At 47.8% G+C, this 15,171-nt stretch overlaps 1 protein-coding gene across 12 annotated transcripts in view; it reads left to right on the top strand.

Annotated features, from left to right (window-relative positions):
• The window catches only part of LOC129831848 (RNA-binding protein Musashi homolog 2-like), a 349,374-nt gene that overhangs the window by 295,861 nt on the left and 38,342 nt on the right, over positions 1-15,171 (top strand). For all 12 annotated transcript variants that reach the window (XR_008755821.1, XR_008755822.1, XM_055895355.1 and 9 more), the window contains one exon: positions 13,404-13,466. Coding sequence is in view for 10 of the 12 variants with exons in the window: in XM_055895355.1 (XP_055751330.1) it covers positions 13,404-13,466 (63 nt within the window). In the remaining 2 variants the exon portion in view is untranslated. The remainder of the gene's footprint in view (positions 1-13,403; positions 13,467-15,171) is intronic.

Genomic DNA, 15,171 nt, shown 5'->3' with positions numbered 1-15,171 from the left:
GGACAGAGAGAGAAAGGGAGACAGAAGGGAGCAGAGAGAGGGGGACAGGGACAGGGAGAGAGGAAGTGAGGGGGGGCTGTAAGGGAAGGGAGAAATAGAGAGAAAGAGGGGGACAGAGAGAGTGCCAGTGAGAGCAGCAGGCACCCAGGCAGCTGGGCCAACTTATCCAGCAGCTCCTCAGAGAAAATCACCTCTAATTGAAAAGCCTGCTCATTAACCCAGTGGGTGTGCAGAGGCAAATGCCTTCAACGTGTCACAGTCTGGGAACAGAGAACCGCTGCGCTTTGGCTTTGAAACACACACACACACACACACACACACACAAAATCATGACGGCTGTCAACGTATATGGAAACAGCCTTAATACCACTGCTGAGACTAACACACTGGGACTGGCTCAGCCATAAACAGCCCTCCCTCCATGTGTGGTAGGACTAACACACTGGGACTGGCTCAGCCTTAAACAGCCCTCCCTCCATGTGTGGTAGGACTAACACACTGGGACTGGCTCAGCCATAAAAAGCTCTCCCTCCATGTGTGGTAGGACTAACACACTGGGACTGGCTCAGCCTTAAACAGCCCTCCCTCCATGTGTGGTAGGACTAACACACTGGGACTGGCTAAGCCATAAACAGCCCTCCCTCCATGTGTGGTAGGACTAACACACTGGGACTGGCTCAGCCATAAAAAGCTCTCCCTCCATGTGTGGTGGGACTAACACACTGGGACTGGCTCAGCCATAAACAGCCCTCCCTCCATGTGTGGTAGGACTAACACGCTGGGACTGGCTCAGCCATAAACAGCCCTCCCTCCATGTGTGGTAGGACTAACACACTGGGACTGGCTCAGCCATAAACAGCCCTCCCTCCATGTGTGGTAGGACTAACACACTGGGACTGGCACAGCCATAAACAGCCCTCCCTCCATGTGTGGTAGGACTAACACACTGGGACTGGCTCAGCCATAAACAGCCCTCCCTCCATGTGTGGTAGGACTAACACACTGGGACTGGCTCAGCCATAGAAAGCCCTCCCCCCATGTGTGGTGGGACTAACACACTGGGACTGGCACAGCCATAAACAGCCCTCCCTCCATGTGTGGTGGGACTAACACACTGGGACTGGCACAGCCATAAACAGCCCTCCATGTGTGGTAGGACTAACACACTGGGACTAGCACAGCCATAAACAGCCCTCCATGTGTGGTAGGACTAACACACTGGGACCGGCGCAGCCATAAACAGCCCTCCATGTGTGGTAGGACTAACACACTGGGACTGGCTCAGCCATAAACAGCCCTCCATGTGTGGTAGAACTAACACACTGGGACCGGCGCAGCCATAAACAGCCCTCCATGTGTGGTAGGACTAACACACTGGGACTGGCTCAGCCATAAACAGCCCTCCCTCCATGTGTGGTAGGACTAACACACTGGGACTGGCACAGCCATAAACAACCCTCCCTCCATGTGTGGTAGGACTAACGCACTGGGACTGGCTCGGCCATAAACAGCCCTCCCTCCATGTGTGGTAGGACTAACACACTGGGACTGGCACAGCCATAAACAGCCCTCCCTCCATGTGTGGTAGGACTAACATACTGGGACTGGCACAGCCATAAACAGCCCTCGCTCCATGTGTGGTAGGACTAACACACTGGGACTGGCACAGCCATAAACAGCCCTCCCTCCATGTGTGGTAGGACTAACACACTGGGACTGGCTCAGCCATAAACAGCCCTCCATGTGTGGTAGGACTAACACACTGGGACTAGCACAGCCATAAACAGCCCTCCATGTGTGGTAGGACTAACACACTGGGACTGGCACAGCCATAAACAGCCCTCCATGTGTGGTAGGACTAACACACTGGGACTGGCACAGCCATAAACAGCCCTCCATGTGTGGTAGGACTAACACACTGGGACTGGCACAGCCATAAACAGCCCTCCATGTGTGGTAGGACTAACACACTGGGACTGGCTCAGCCATAAACAGCCCTCCCTCCATGTGTGGTAGGACTAACACACTGGGACTGGCACAGCCATAAACAGCCCTCCATGTGTGGTAGGACTAACACACTGGGACTGGCTCAGCCATAAACAGCCCTCCATGTGTGGTAGGACTAACACACTGGGACTGGCTCAGCCATAAACAGCCCTCCATGTGTGGTAGGACCTGCCAGGGTCTCATTATCAGCAACAGTGGAGCAGTATGTTACAGGTTGACTCCATTCTGGATCAAACATGGGACCTGGGCTCTCCAAGGGCTATTTCTCAATTATTTTGTCCAGTCAATGTCTGCAACTGCCCTGGCTCTCTGCCTCTGGCTCTCCCCTCCATGTAAGGTGACATTTATATCCCTGATTTGTGCTGTGAGAGGTTGTGTCCTATCATGCAAGGCAAGATCTAATAGAGGCTTTTGTGTCCATCAGACGGCCTTGTCCCTCTGTGTTCCACCACTACACTACGCCTCTTACACACACAGACACAGACACACACACACACACACAGACACAGACACACACACACACACACACACACACACACACACACACACACACACACACACCAAAGACAAAGGTGAAGGTGAAGGTGGAGGGCGAGAAGGAGAGGTGGAGGGAAAGGAAGATGGTAGAGAAGGAGACAGTGACAGCTTCAGACGCATGTCTTTATCATCCCAGTGAGCCCCTACTGAGCCCCTGCTGTAATGTTGCTCCCCTGTCGTCTTGCCCTGCTTGCTGGTAATTTCCCTCATTGTGTAGGCAGCGCTCTGGAACGACAAGAAGCATTGGGACAAGGGCCGTCATCACCCCAACACACCCCAGGTGTCATCCCCGTTGTCCATGTACTGAGCTGCCAAATTGCATGTTACACACACGGTTTGTCACCTCTGATGCAAGCGGGTAGAGAGGAGAGGGTGATGGAGGGGGTTATTCTCTGAATATGCTGTCAATGAGGAAAAGCTTCACATGCAGGGGGGGGGGGGGGGCAGGGGACCAGAGGACCAGAGGACCAGGGGAATAGAGACCAGGGGAATAGAGACCAGGGGAATAGAGACCAGAGGACCAGAGGACCAGAGGACCAGAGGACCAGAGGACCAGAGGACCAGAGGACCAGAGGACCAGGGGACCAGGGGACCAGGGGACCAGGGGACCAGGGGACCAGGGGACCAGGGGACTAGAGACCAGGAGTAGGCCCGTTGTCTCCAATGACCCAGGCCTGACTTACACAGGTCTCAGTGGTTTTCAGAAATTCTTCCAATATGCATCCCACATTTTCCAGTTATGATGAAGACTTGATGCAGATACAAATGTATTTAAATGTTGATAAAGTACTATGGTATACACAAAAACTTAGTCTTTTTGGGAGCATGTTTGGACTCAAGTGGCTGTATAGATAGAGTGCCCCACCCTCTCGGTTTAGGAGTCGACAGCCTCTCCATACGGGCTGCATTTCAACCTATTTCTCCATTAGTTCAAAGTCTGTGTGATGTTGCCTCACACCTGGAAGGAGATAGCGGTGGGTTGTGCTCTCAAAGCACAGCCCGTCTGTCTGATGGAGAGTCCAGATTAGAGGCCCCCTGTTCTGTTTTGATCTACACAGTGGACAGTGCTCTTTAGTATGTGGAGTGGTAGATGGATGGATGCGCCAATTGAGGCCTGCTACGCCTTAGTGCCTTCAGAAATAGACTGTGTGAAATGCACCATTAGCTGGATCCAGAGTCATCTGAAATATCCCTGGTGTGTATATACAGTATAATGCTTTGTAGTGACTGGCTGTTTTTTTCTCTCCGTCATATCTGTCTGTCCAAAAGCATAACAAAATGCATTGGTACTTTTGTTAAAACAGAGATAACCTTGTGGTAGACATACTCACCAGGCCAGAAATCCCTCTCCCTGAAAGCTGTTTTTATCAGCAGAGGCTATTTGCTCTTCAGCACATTCCCACTGTTAATAATAGCTGAGGATAAGTAATCCATTTGAATAGGACTGATGTATTAACACTGAGAAATCACAAGTCACATAACAAATAATATATTAACACTGAGAAATCACAAGTCTCATAACAAATAATATATTAACACTGAGAAATCACAAGTCTCATAATAGATCATGTATTAACACTGGGAAATCATAACTGTCACATAATAGATCATGTATTAACACTGGGAAATCATAACTGTCACATAATAGGTAATGTACTAACACTGGGAAATAATAAGTCACGTAATAGATAATGTATTAACACTGGGAAATAATAACTGTCACATAATAGATCATGTATTAACACTGGGAAATCATAACTGTCACATAATAGATAATGTATTAACACTGGGAAATCATAACTGTCACATAATAGGTAATGTACTAACACTGGGAAATCATAACAGTCACATAATAGGTAATGTATTAACACTGGGAAATCATAAGTCACGTAATAGATAATGTATTAACACTGGGAAATCATAACTGTCACATAGGTAATGTACTAACACTGGGAAATAATAACAGTCACATAATAGGTAATGTATTAACACTGGGAAATCATAACTGTCACATAATAGGTAATGTACTAACACTGGGAAATCATAACAGTCACACAATAGGTCATGTATTAACACTGGGAAATCATAACAGTCACATAATAGGTAATGTACTAACACTGGGAAATCATAACAGTCACATGATATATAATGTATTAACACTGGGAAATCATAAGTCACATAATAGATAATGTATTAACACTGGGAAATCATAACAGTCACATAATAGATCATGTATTAACACTGGGAAATCATAACTGTCACATAATAGATAATGTACTAACACTGGGAAATCACAAGTCACATAATAGATAATGTATTAACACTGGGAAATCATAACAGTCACATAATAGATCATGTATTAACACTGGGAAATCATAACAGTCACATAATAGATAATGTATTCACACTGGGAAATAATAAGTCACATAATAGATCATGTATTAACACTGGGAACTCATAACAGTCACATAACAGATAATGTATTAACACTGGGAACTCATAAGTCACATAACAGATAATGTATTCACACTGGGAAATAATAACAGTCACATAACAGATAATGTATTAACACTGGGAACTCATAAGTCACATAACAGATAATGTATTCACACTGGGAAATAATAACAGTCACATAACAGATAATGTATTAACACTGGGAACTCATAAGTCACATAATAGATCATGTTTACAATTGGCTCATTCATCCCCCTCCTCTCCCCTGTAACTATTCCCCAGGTCGTTGCTGCAAATGAGAACGTGTTCTCAGTCAACTTACCTGGTAAAATAACGGTAAAATAAAATAAAAAAAATAAAAAATGTATTAACACTGGGAAATCATAACAGTCACATAATAGATAATGTACTAACACTGGGAAATCATAACAGTCACATAATAGGTCATGTATTAACACTGGGAAATCATAACAGTCACGTAATAGATAATGTGTTAACACTGGGAAATCATAACAGTCACATAACAGATAATGTATTAACACTGGGAAATCATAACAGTCACATAACAGATAATGTATTAACACTGGGAAATCATAACAGTCACATAACAGATAATGTATTCACACTGGGAAATAATAAGAGTCACATAATAGATAATGTATTAACACTGGGAAATCATAACAGATAATGTATTAACAGTGATGAATATGTTACCTCTGTTCTTCCTGTCTTCCTCTAAGTGTGTTTCTCTACTCTGTTCTTAGACTAGTGTAGACAGACAGGAGTTATCTGGGGGTGTTACATGATTGAACTATACAGTACTACACATCCCTATATGGCTTTAAAGTCACATTATTCTCAGCCTTACTGTACACATGCTGTTCATCACACATTCATTCCCTGCTATGTCACACATCTGAATGGGCTGAAGAGTCGATTCTTCTTCTCTGTCAATGTAGACACATTAAGGCTCTGGATAGTGGTAGAGGTAGTGAGGCAGTTAGGCTCCAGTACTATGGCTGAATGCTGTTTGTGGCTCAGAGAGTCAGTCAGTTTTCCCCTGAGCTTGGTGCTTCCAGTGTTCAGACTGAGGCATGCCTTTGATAAGCGCTGCACACAGAGGTCTTCTTTGATAAGCGCTGCACACAGAGGTCTTCTTTGAGAAGCGCTGCACACAGAGGTCTTCTTTGAGAAGCGCTGCACACAGAGGTCTTCTTTGATAAGCGCTGCACACAGAGGTCTTCTTTGATAAGCGCTGCACACAGAGGTCTTCTTTGATAAGCGCTGCACACAGAGGTCTTCTTTGATAAGCGCTGCACACAGAGGTCTTCTTTGAGAAGCGCTGCACACAGTGGTCTTCTTTGAGAAGCGCTGCACACAGAGGTCTTCTTTGAGAAACGCTGCACACAGAGGTCTTCTTTGAGAAGCGCTGCACACAGAGGCCTTCTTTGAGAAGCGCTGCACACAGAGGTCTTCTTTGAGAAGCGCTGCACACAGAGGTCTTCTTTGAGAAGCGCTGCACACAGAGGTCTTCTTTGAGAAGCGCTGCACACAGAGGTCTTCTTTGAGAAGCGCTGCACACAGAGGTCTTCTTTGAGAAGCGCTGCACACAGAGGTCTTCTTTGAGAAGGGCTGCACACAGAGGTCTTCTTTGAGAAACGCTGCACACAGAGGTCTTCTTTGAGAAGCGCTGCACACAGAGGTCTTCTTTGAGATGCGCTGCACACAGAGGTCTTCTTTGAGAAGCGCTGCACACAGTGGTCTTCTTTGAGAAGCGCTGCACACAGAGGTCTTCTTTGATAAGCGCTGCACACAGAGGTCTTCTTTGATAAGCGCTGCACACAGAGGTCTTCTTTGAGAAACGCTGCACACAGAGGTCTTCTTTGAGAAGCGCTGCACACAGAGGTCTTCTTTGAGAAGCGCTGCACACAGAGGTCTTCTTTGAGAAGCGCTGCACACAGAGGTCTTCTTTGAGAAGCGCTGCACACAGAGGTCTTCTTTGAGAAGCGCTGCACACAGAGGTCTTCTTTGAGAAGCGCTGCACACAGAGGTCTTCTTTGAGAAACGCTGCACACAGAGGTCTTCTTTGAGAAGCGCTGCACACAGAGGTCTTCTTTGAGAAACGCTGCACACAGAGGTCTTCTTTGAGAAGGGCTGCACACAGAGGTCTTTGAGAAGCGCTGCACACAGAGGTCTTCTTTGAGAAGCACATGCAGCAGCAGCGCTAGTAGAGAGAGCTTTTCGTTCTGTCGGACAATGACACACATTCACACACACACACAGAGAATGGAGAATGACTCACCTCTCCTTGCACCGTGCGATGAACAGATGCCAATGGAGATTGTGCTCTTTTCATATTATTCACTCTCTCCTCCATTGCTTATTTTAACACAATTCAACCTTTTTTCAGAGAGCGATTTCCTTTCTGTAGGCTTTAGAAAGCCTTATTGGATGACTGACAAGGCTGCCTTGTGAGTCACAAGGGAAAACAAAACACATATTGCAAATCCGACTCATTTCTGCCACAGCATGTCAACCCTACTGCATGTCAGTGTTTATTACAGGAGTGGGGTTTCTGTATTGATCACCTAATCTAGTCTTTCTGTGGGAGCTGAAGCAACACTCAGAGAAAAGCTCTTTAGGTTGTGTAACTCTCAAGGTTTTGTGGTAACTTTATATTCTGCCTGAAGCAAGGGAAGGAAAAGAGATGAAAAGGTGATAGTGGCAGACGGAGATGGTAAGGGCTGTTGGGGTGAGGAAAGGAGACAGAGAGAGTGAGGAGGAGATGGTAAGGGCTGTTGGGGTGAGGAAAGGAGACAGAGACAGAGAGAGTGAGGAGGAGAGGGTAAGGGCTGTTGGGGTGAGGAAAGGAGACAGAGACAGAGAGAGTGAGGAGGAGATGGTAAGGGCTGTTGGGGTGAGGAAAGGAAACAGAGAGAGTGAGGAGGAGATGGTAAGGGCTGTTGGGGTGAGGAAAGGAGACAGAGACAGAGAGAGTGAGGAGGAGAGGGTAAGGGCTGTTGGGGTGAGGAAAGGAGACAGAGAGAGTGAGGAGGAGAGGGTAAGGGCTGTTGGGGTGAGGAAAGGAGACAGAGAGAGTGAGGAGGAGAGGGTAAGGGCTGTTGGGGTGAGGAAAGGAGACAGAGAGAGTGAGGAGGAGATGGTAAGGGCTGTTGGGGTGAGGAGACAGAGACAGAGAGAGTGAGGAGGAGATGGTAAGGGCTGTTGGGGTGAGGAAAGGAGACAGAGACAGAGAGAGTGAGGAGGAGAGGGTAAGGGCTGTTGGGGTGAAGAAAGGAGACAGAGAGAGTGAGGAGGAGATGGTAAGGGCTGTTGGGGTGAGGAAAGGAGACAGAGAGAGTGAGGAGGAGAGGGTAAGGGCTGTTGGGGTGAGGAAAGGAGACAGAGAGAGTGAGGAGGAGAGGGTAAGGGCTGTTGGGGTGAGGAAAGGAGACAGAGACAGAGAGAGTGAGGAGGAGAGGGTATGTCTAGCCATAGCACATAGCATGCCCATTCGTAAATCTGGCCCTGTACTCAACATGTCCCCCAGGTCCTCTCCTCATAGCCTGCTATGTGCTATGGCTAGACAGCTGTTACTGTTACTTAGCCCGTTAACAACCATTGGAACATAGTTCAGCCTGCGGATGATGTCCCAGAATACCTTGTCCCAGAGAACTGCCATGCTGTCATAGTTTAAAATAGATTCTAAATCACAATTGTCTGGCCTTTCTCCCTCACAGCCCTGGTGTGGTTTTAGTCATCAGGAAGAATAAGCTCATACTTCCTGTGTGCACAAGACTCAATGAGCAATGTAGCAGAGGTCTCTGCAGTGCAGCGCCATTCATTCTCATTTGGGCTGCAGGAGCACCCCCTCCCTCCCTCTGTGCGTGCGTGCGTGAGCGGACGAAGAAGAGAGAGAGAGGACAAAGAAGAGAGAGAGGACGGAGAAGAGAGAGAGAGGACGGGGAATAGAGAGAGTTAGAGAGAGAGGACTGGAGAAGAGAGAGAGAGAGGACTGGAGAAGAGAGAGAGAGAGTGAGGACTGGAGGAGAGAGAAAGAGAGGGGACTGGAGAAAAGAGAGAGAGAGAGAGAGAGGACTGGAGAAGAGAGAGAGAGGACTGGAGAAGAGAGAGAGAGGACTGGAGAAGAGCGAGAGGGGACTGGAGAAGAGAGGGAGAGGACTGGAGAAGAGAGAGAGAGAGAGAGGACTGGAGGAGAGAGAGAGAGAGGGGACTGGAGAAAAGAGAGAGAGAGAGAGGACTGGAGAAGAGAGAGAGAGGACTGGAGAAGAGCGAGAGGGGACTGGAGAAGAGAGAGAGAGAGAGAGGACTGGAGAAGAGAGAGAGGACTGGAGGAGAGCGAGAGAGAGGACTGGAGAAGAGCGAGAGAGAGGACTGGAGAAGAGAGAGAGAGAGAGAGGACTGGAGAAGAGAGAGAGAGGATTGGAGAAGAGAGAGAGAGAGAGGACTGGAGAAGAAAGAGAGAGAGAGGACTGGAGAAGAGAGAGAGAGAGGACTGGAGAAGAGAGCGAGAGGACTGGAGAAGAGAGAGAGAGAGAGGACTGGAGAAGAAAGAGAGAGAGAGGACTGGAGAAAGAGAGAGAGGACTGGAGAAGAGAGAGAGAGAGGACTGGAGAAGAGAGAGAGAGAGGACTGGAGAAGAGAGAGAGAGAGGACTGGAGAAGAGAGAGAGAGAGGACTGGAGAAGAGAGAGAGAGAGGACTGGAGAAGAGAGAGAGAGAGGACTGGAGAAGAGAGAGAGAGGACTGGAGAAGAGAGAGAGAGGACTGGAGAAGAGAGAGAGAGATAACTGGAGAAGAGAGAGAGAGAGAGAACTGGAGAAGAGAGAGAGAGAGAGAGAACTGGAGAAGAGAGAGAGAGAGAGGACTGGAGAAGAGAGAGAGAGAGAGGACTGGAGAAGAGAAAGAGAGAGAGGACTGGAGAAGAGAGAGAGATAGAGACAACTGGAGAAGAGAGAGAGGACTGGAGAGAGAGAGGACTGGAGAAGAGAGAGAGAGAGAGATAGAGAGGACTGGAGAAGAGAGAGAGAGAGGACTGGAGAAGAGAGAGAGAGGACTGGAGAAGAGAGAGAGAGGACTGGAGAAGAGAGAGAGAGAGGACTGGAGAAGAGAGCGAGAGAGGACTGGAGAAGAGAGAGAGAGAGAGGACTGGAGAAGAGAGAGAGAGAGGGGACTGGAGAAGAGAGAGAGAGATGACTGGAGAAGAGAGAGAGAGAGGACTGGAGAAGAGAGAGAGAGGGGACTGGAGAAGAGAGAGAGGGTTGGTATAGACATAGGAGAAACAGGCACAGTAGTAGGCAAAGAGACAAATGCAACAAGGAGATTTAGGAGTGCTAGTCAAAGAGGAGGATAGGTAGCAGAGTAGAGAGACGGGTAAACAAGGCAGCACAGACCGTACAGGTCTGGTCCTCTCGGCGTCAACCCAAATGATGGCTTTGTTCCCTGCAGAAACTACCAGTTAAATATATAGAAACCTGCAGAAACTACCAGCTAAATATTGGCTTTTTCTCTCCAGTAATAATGGAGCCATGAAATTGATTTAATGTCGCTGAGGTTCTCCTGGGCGGCGCCTCTGCAGTCTGTGAATACAAAACAATGAACCTCCACAGCCGCCCTAAGATCTATTAATTAACCCAGCTAATCCCCAACACCTTATCTCTCTCAACAACTTTGCCCATCGAACAGTAACTTTGGAACACAGAGGCTACAGGGTGCCGAGACGCAACATTGGCAGTGAAGGAGAAACACAGATTGACACTTTTTTGTCTGGTGAAATATTTGGCATTTGTTGTGAAATGTTTGACTTGATGTCTGAGGAGATTGGGCAGATAGCAAATAATTTGTATGCCTTTGAGAATCCAAGCTCAGTATGAACACAGTGTGAAAAGCGTACCTGTCCAATCCTACCCCACTGCGCTGCCACAGAGAGAGAGAAAGAAAGGAAGAGAGAGAGAGATATATTTCTGTTCATCATGGCCTTATCTACCAGCCAGTCTCTCTCTCAGCATGGTCCTCCTCCACATTGACCTCCAGGCCCCTACCCATGTAGTGTCCCTGCAGGAGGGGAACCACCTCATCCTGGACACCACAGTGTTCCTCTTAACCCTCAGCACCCCTTAACACAGCCCCTCAGAGCACAGCATTCAGGTCCACTTACCTCCACCAGCTCTCTGATTGTTCTCTTTCCTAGAACCTCGCTTCCACTCGTCCTTTTCCTTCTCTTGTCTCGGCCCTTTCTCCTGGTGGCCTTTTTGGACTGGTCTAGTGAGTGGGCCTGCCTCAAGCCAAGGGCACCACGTCGCTCAATAACTTCCTCCTGCGGACAGATCACTGTCCTATCATACGCACACTGGCGTCTCCCCTCTCAATATTACACATCAACTCAGTCTTTTGTTCAGACTTGTTCCTAATCTCGTCCCAAAGTCCAATTTGTTGATTATATATTAGCACCAAATCAGAGGTTATTAAGTCCCCTAATAGAACAGGATGGGGACTGGCTTTGTTTAGTAAGAGAGAAGAGAAAGAACCAGAGAGAGAGAGACAAGTGGAATTACATGGTGTCTCTCCTATCTGAAGACAACCATCTGCCAATGTCACTGCTCCATTGTGTCTGGGCCCTCTACCATGAATAGCCCTCTGCAGCCAAAGATGTTTTAATTAGTGAGAGAGATGGTCTGTAATTATATTTATATCATAATAACTAACCACTCTGACTGACTGAGTCCTCGTCCTCCTCGCTGGGTCTTTCATTGTCTCCCTCTATGATGATGATATTTAATTCTAATGTGAGAACACTGCAGATCCAGTCAAAGTGAACATCCCGGCCCTCGACGGGCGAGTACACACTCTCAGGAGCTGGTCCGTGTTCGCATACACACGCGCGCACGCACACACACACATGCACACACACACGCACACACACAGACACAGCATCTCTCAGCCATGTCCATGCATGTCCAACTTCACCAACAACCCTTCCCCAATCACTTTATTATCAAAGGCTACAACTGTATTTTTGACAAAAGCAAACCACTTTACTGGTTGCCATTGCTTATCAAAGCCTAAACAGCAGCTGATTAGTTGACCGACTGCAACTCCCTCTTCTTTGTGTGAGTATGTTGAAAGAATAGGTAACCACAAAGATGTACATTACAAGGTTATTGTCCAAAGTCTACCTATATTGACTGGCCTATGCATTGTTTAACTGAATGCATACTGCATGTAAAGATCTTTGTAGAATGCTGTGGAGACTGTCTTCTTTGTTGTATTTGTTTGCAAGTTAAATCATTGACAGGGAAAGAGATAATGAAGAGCAGAAAAGGGCTTGTGTGCTTTCAAACCACAGACAATTGAGCCTCATTGTGTTATGAATATTGGGAAAAATGGCGAAACACTTGAAAGAAAGGAACGTTTCAATATGCACGCACTCTCTCGCTCTCTCTCTTTCTTCTCTTCTCTATCTAGAATCTCCTCAACCTGTGTCCGCCTGCCCCAGCCAACCTCCACCCAAAGAGCAGTCAGAACTAAGCAATGAATCCAAGATGCCCAGACCCATAATAACACCATAAAGCGCTGATAAAACAGGTCGGCAGAGGGATGACAGGTCGACTGAGGCTGGGGCTGAGGCTGGGGCTGAGGCTTGCTCAAGCCTACCCAGAGTCGCCTCTCTTCCACAAATCATCCCACTGTTCCTCCCTCGTTCCCCAGGCTCAGCGGTCCGCCGGGGCTGCAACAGCCGGTCACGCTTTCTGGAGACCAAATTATCCTCCTGATTGATTGAGTTCCAAAGCATAAACCTCGCCGGCTGACAACTGCAGCTGATTCGCTCTCCCGACTTTACGTCTCTCTCTCTCTCTCTCTCTCTCTCTCTCTCTCTCTCTCTCTCTCTCTCTCTCTCCCTCCCTCTGCACAGAGCGCACAGAGCCAACGAGATAAATGACTTAAGTGGACGACAAAGTGTGCAAGCGTGTTGCAAATTTCCATATCGGTCTTCATGGTGCATGATGTTTGTTGTGTTTCCAAGTTAACCCTTTATTTCCCGTTCTTGAGGATCTGGAAGACTGGTCCCTCCCCCTGATACGCCAGCTTGCCAGCTAGAAGATTCCCTCACTCGTCTTTTCCTCATGTTAGAAAATGATGTCACTCGCTAATCCAAAACTAATCCCAGTTACTAGGCATATGGAGAGATACACACACTAAGACACACTCAGTCACTCTCTCTCACATGAGTCAACCCCCTCCCCATACACACAGATTAAAACATTCACTCTTTCTCACACAACCCCCCCCCCCCCCCACACACACACACAGTCACACACAATCCGACCCCTCACACACACTCTCTCTCCCACACACACTGATGCCTTGTCCCCCTCTGTCCCCCAGGCTTCCCAGCGACGGCGTATGGACCGGTGGCAGCAGCGGCAGTGGCGGCAGTGCGTGGCTCAGGTAGGGGGGCCCGTGGAAGAGGTGGCTACATGGTATACCAGCAGAACGCAGGGGCAGGTAAACGCTCTGTCGGTATTCTGTGTGGCTACTGCTACGCTCCATGCTCTGTTCTCACTGGCCACCGAAAACTCCTCTCACACCTGCTGTATACACACTCACACTCTCTTAATAGACAAGAGAGGAAAGAAAGAGCATACTAAACTCCCCGTTCTCTCCTCACTTGCCTCTGCACTGGATAGAATGGACAGAGGATGAGGATAGGACCAGGTTAGCAGTCTTTAGTTGTCTTGTTACAGAGCTACTATACCTGCCAGCTCTGTATTTGATAGGTAGAAATGCTACCTACTGTAATGTACCTCCACAGTACAATATGTGACTGCAGATCCAGGGAGCAGGATGTTGATTTCTCATGTGTCGGTCACTCGTATCACCCATACACCTCTTTCAGAGAAGGCTCCTAACTTGAAATCAGCATGTGCTGATGTGCCTATTGATATCGATTAGTTTACTAAAAATCTGACTTCCACACAAATCTCAAGTTAGGATACGGCTTGCCCCTATAAGACCTTCCAGTCTCTAAATAACCAAGCCAGCATCATGAGTGTCCAGATTCCTGAGTCCTGCTTAAATTGGCTCCCTCGTTGACTTTTTCTATTCCCTGGCCATTGATTGGCTAGTACGATAGCTTAATCAATCACACTGACTTTGTCCACAGACACAGCAATATATAGCTAAATAAACACTGGAGAAAAACAAGCGACGGGGCTGGAATTGACAGATGGCATTTTGGCTGCGAGGGAAAATGATCGGAGACTCTAATTGGCTGTCAGAACGCCTGGCCCCTGGAAGCAGTGTGGTGCTGGGCTGCACTCTGACAGTTAGGGTTGGAGGTTCAGCCTAACACACACTCACCGCACACACACACCTGATATGAGAAATCAAAAGCAGATACTTTGATGCCTTATGTCCTAGGTGAGTCTGGGGGATGAGGACAGGGGCAAGTATAAAGGCTATGGTTAGACTAGACTGGGTTCATCCTACTTTACTCCATGCAAGTTAGTGCAGGGCTGGCCTAGGCAATACAGCTGGGCTGATCTGGGCGAGTCAGAGAGCCAGTAACAGAGCTAGCCCTTGGCTACAGTACAGTATGTTGCTCCAGCTCTTCCACTGACTGCCTCCTGGATGAATCTGTCACTGTATCACACTCAGGGAGAACCAGAGGGGAAGGCTAAGGGACCAACAGGGCCCACAGAGCCCATATTGCTGACATTTAGACTTGACCTTTCTCTGCAACTGCATCTAGTACTCATTACCAAGAGACATGAGTTTACAAACTCCACTCTGCATAGATCTAGTCTGAAGTGAAGGAGCAGATGGAGTTTTGATATATAGCTGGGTAGCTTACCCACCATGCTAACTGGCTTTTGTGTGATGCTAAAGGATGGCTCTCACAGTAATAATTACATTCTAATGTTGTCCCCTGGCTGAGCCCTTCTGCAATTGGCTCAGGTTCTGTGTGGTCATCTCACAGTTACTGTAACTCACTCACCATCAAGAACAAGACAATCATGTGTTGGAATGTTTTCAAGTGATTCAGCAGATGTTTGCAGATGTAGGTCCTCGAAGCACATCTGTTCAATGCAACTGGTTCTGTTCCCAGAGCAACAGTAGGCTACAAAGGCCCCTGTCTGGGATCATGTTAGGC

This window comes from Salvelinus fontinalis, chromosome 33 (genome assembly GCF_029448725.1).
Source record: "Salvelinus fontinalis isolate EN_2023a chromosome 33, ASM2944872v1, whole genome shotgun sequence".
NCBI lineage: Eukaryota > Metazoa > Chordata > Actinopteri > Salmoniformes > Salmonidae > Salvelinus > Salvelinus fontinalis.
Note: the sequence above shows the minus strand (reverse complement) of the source record. Positions and strands in the feature narration are given on the sequence as shown.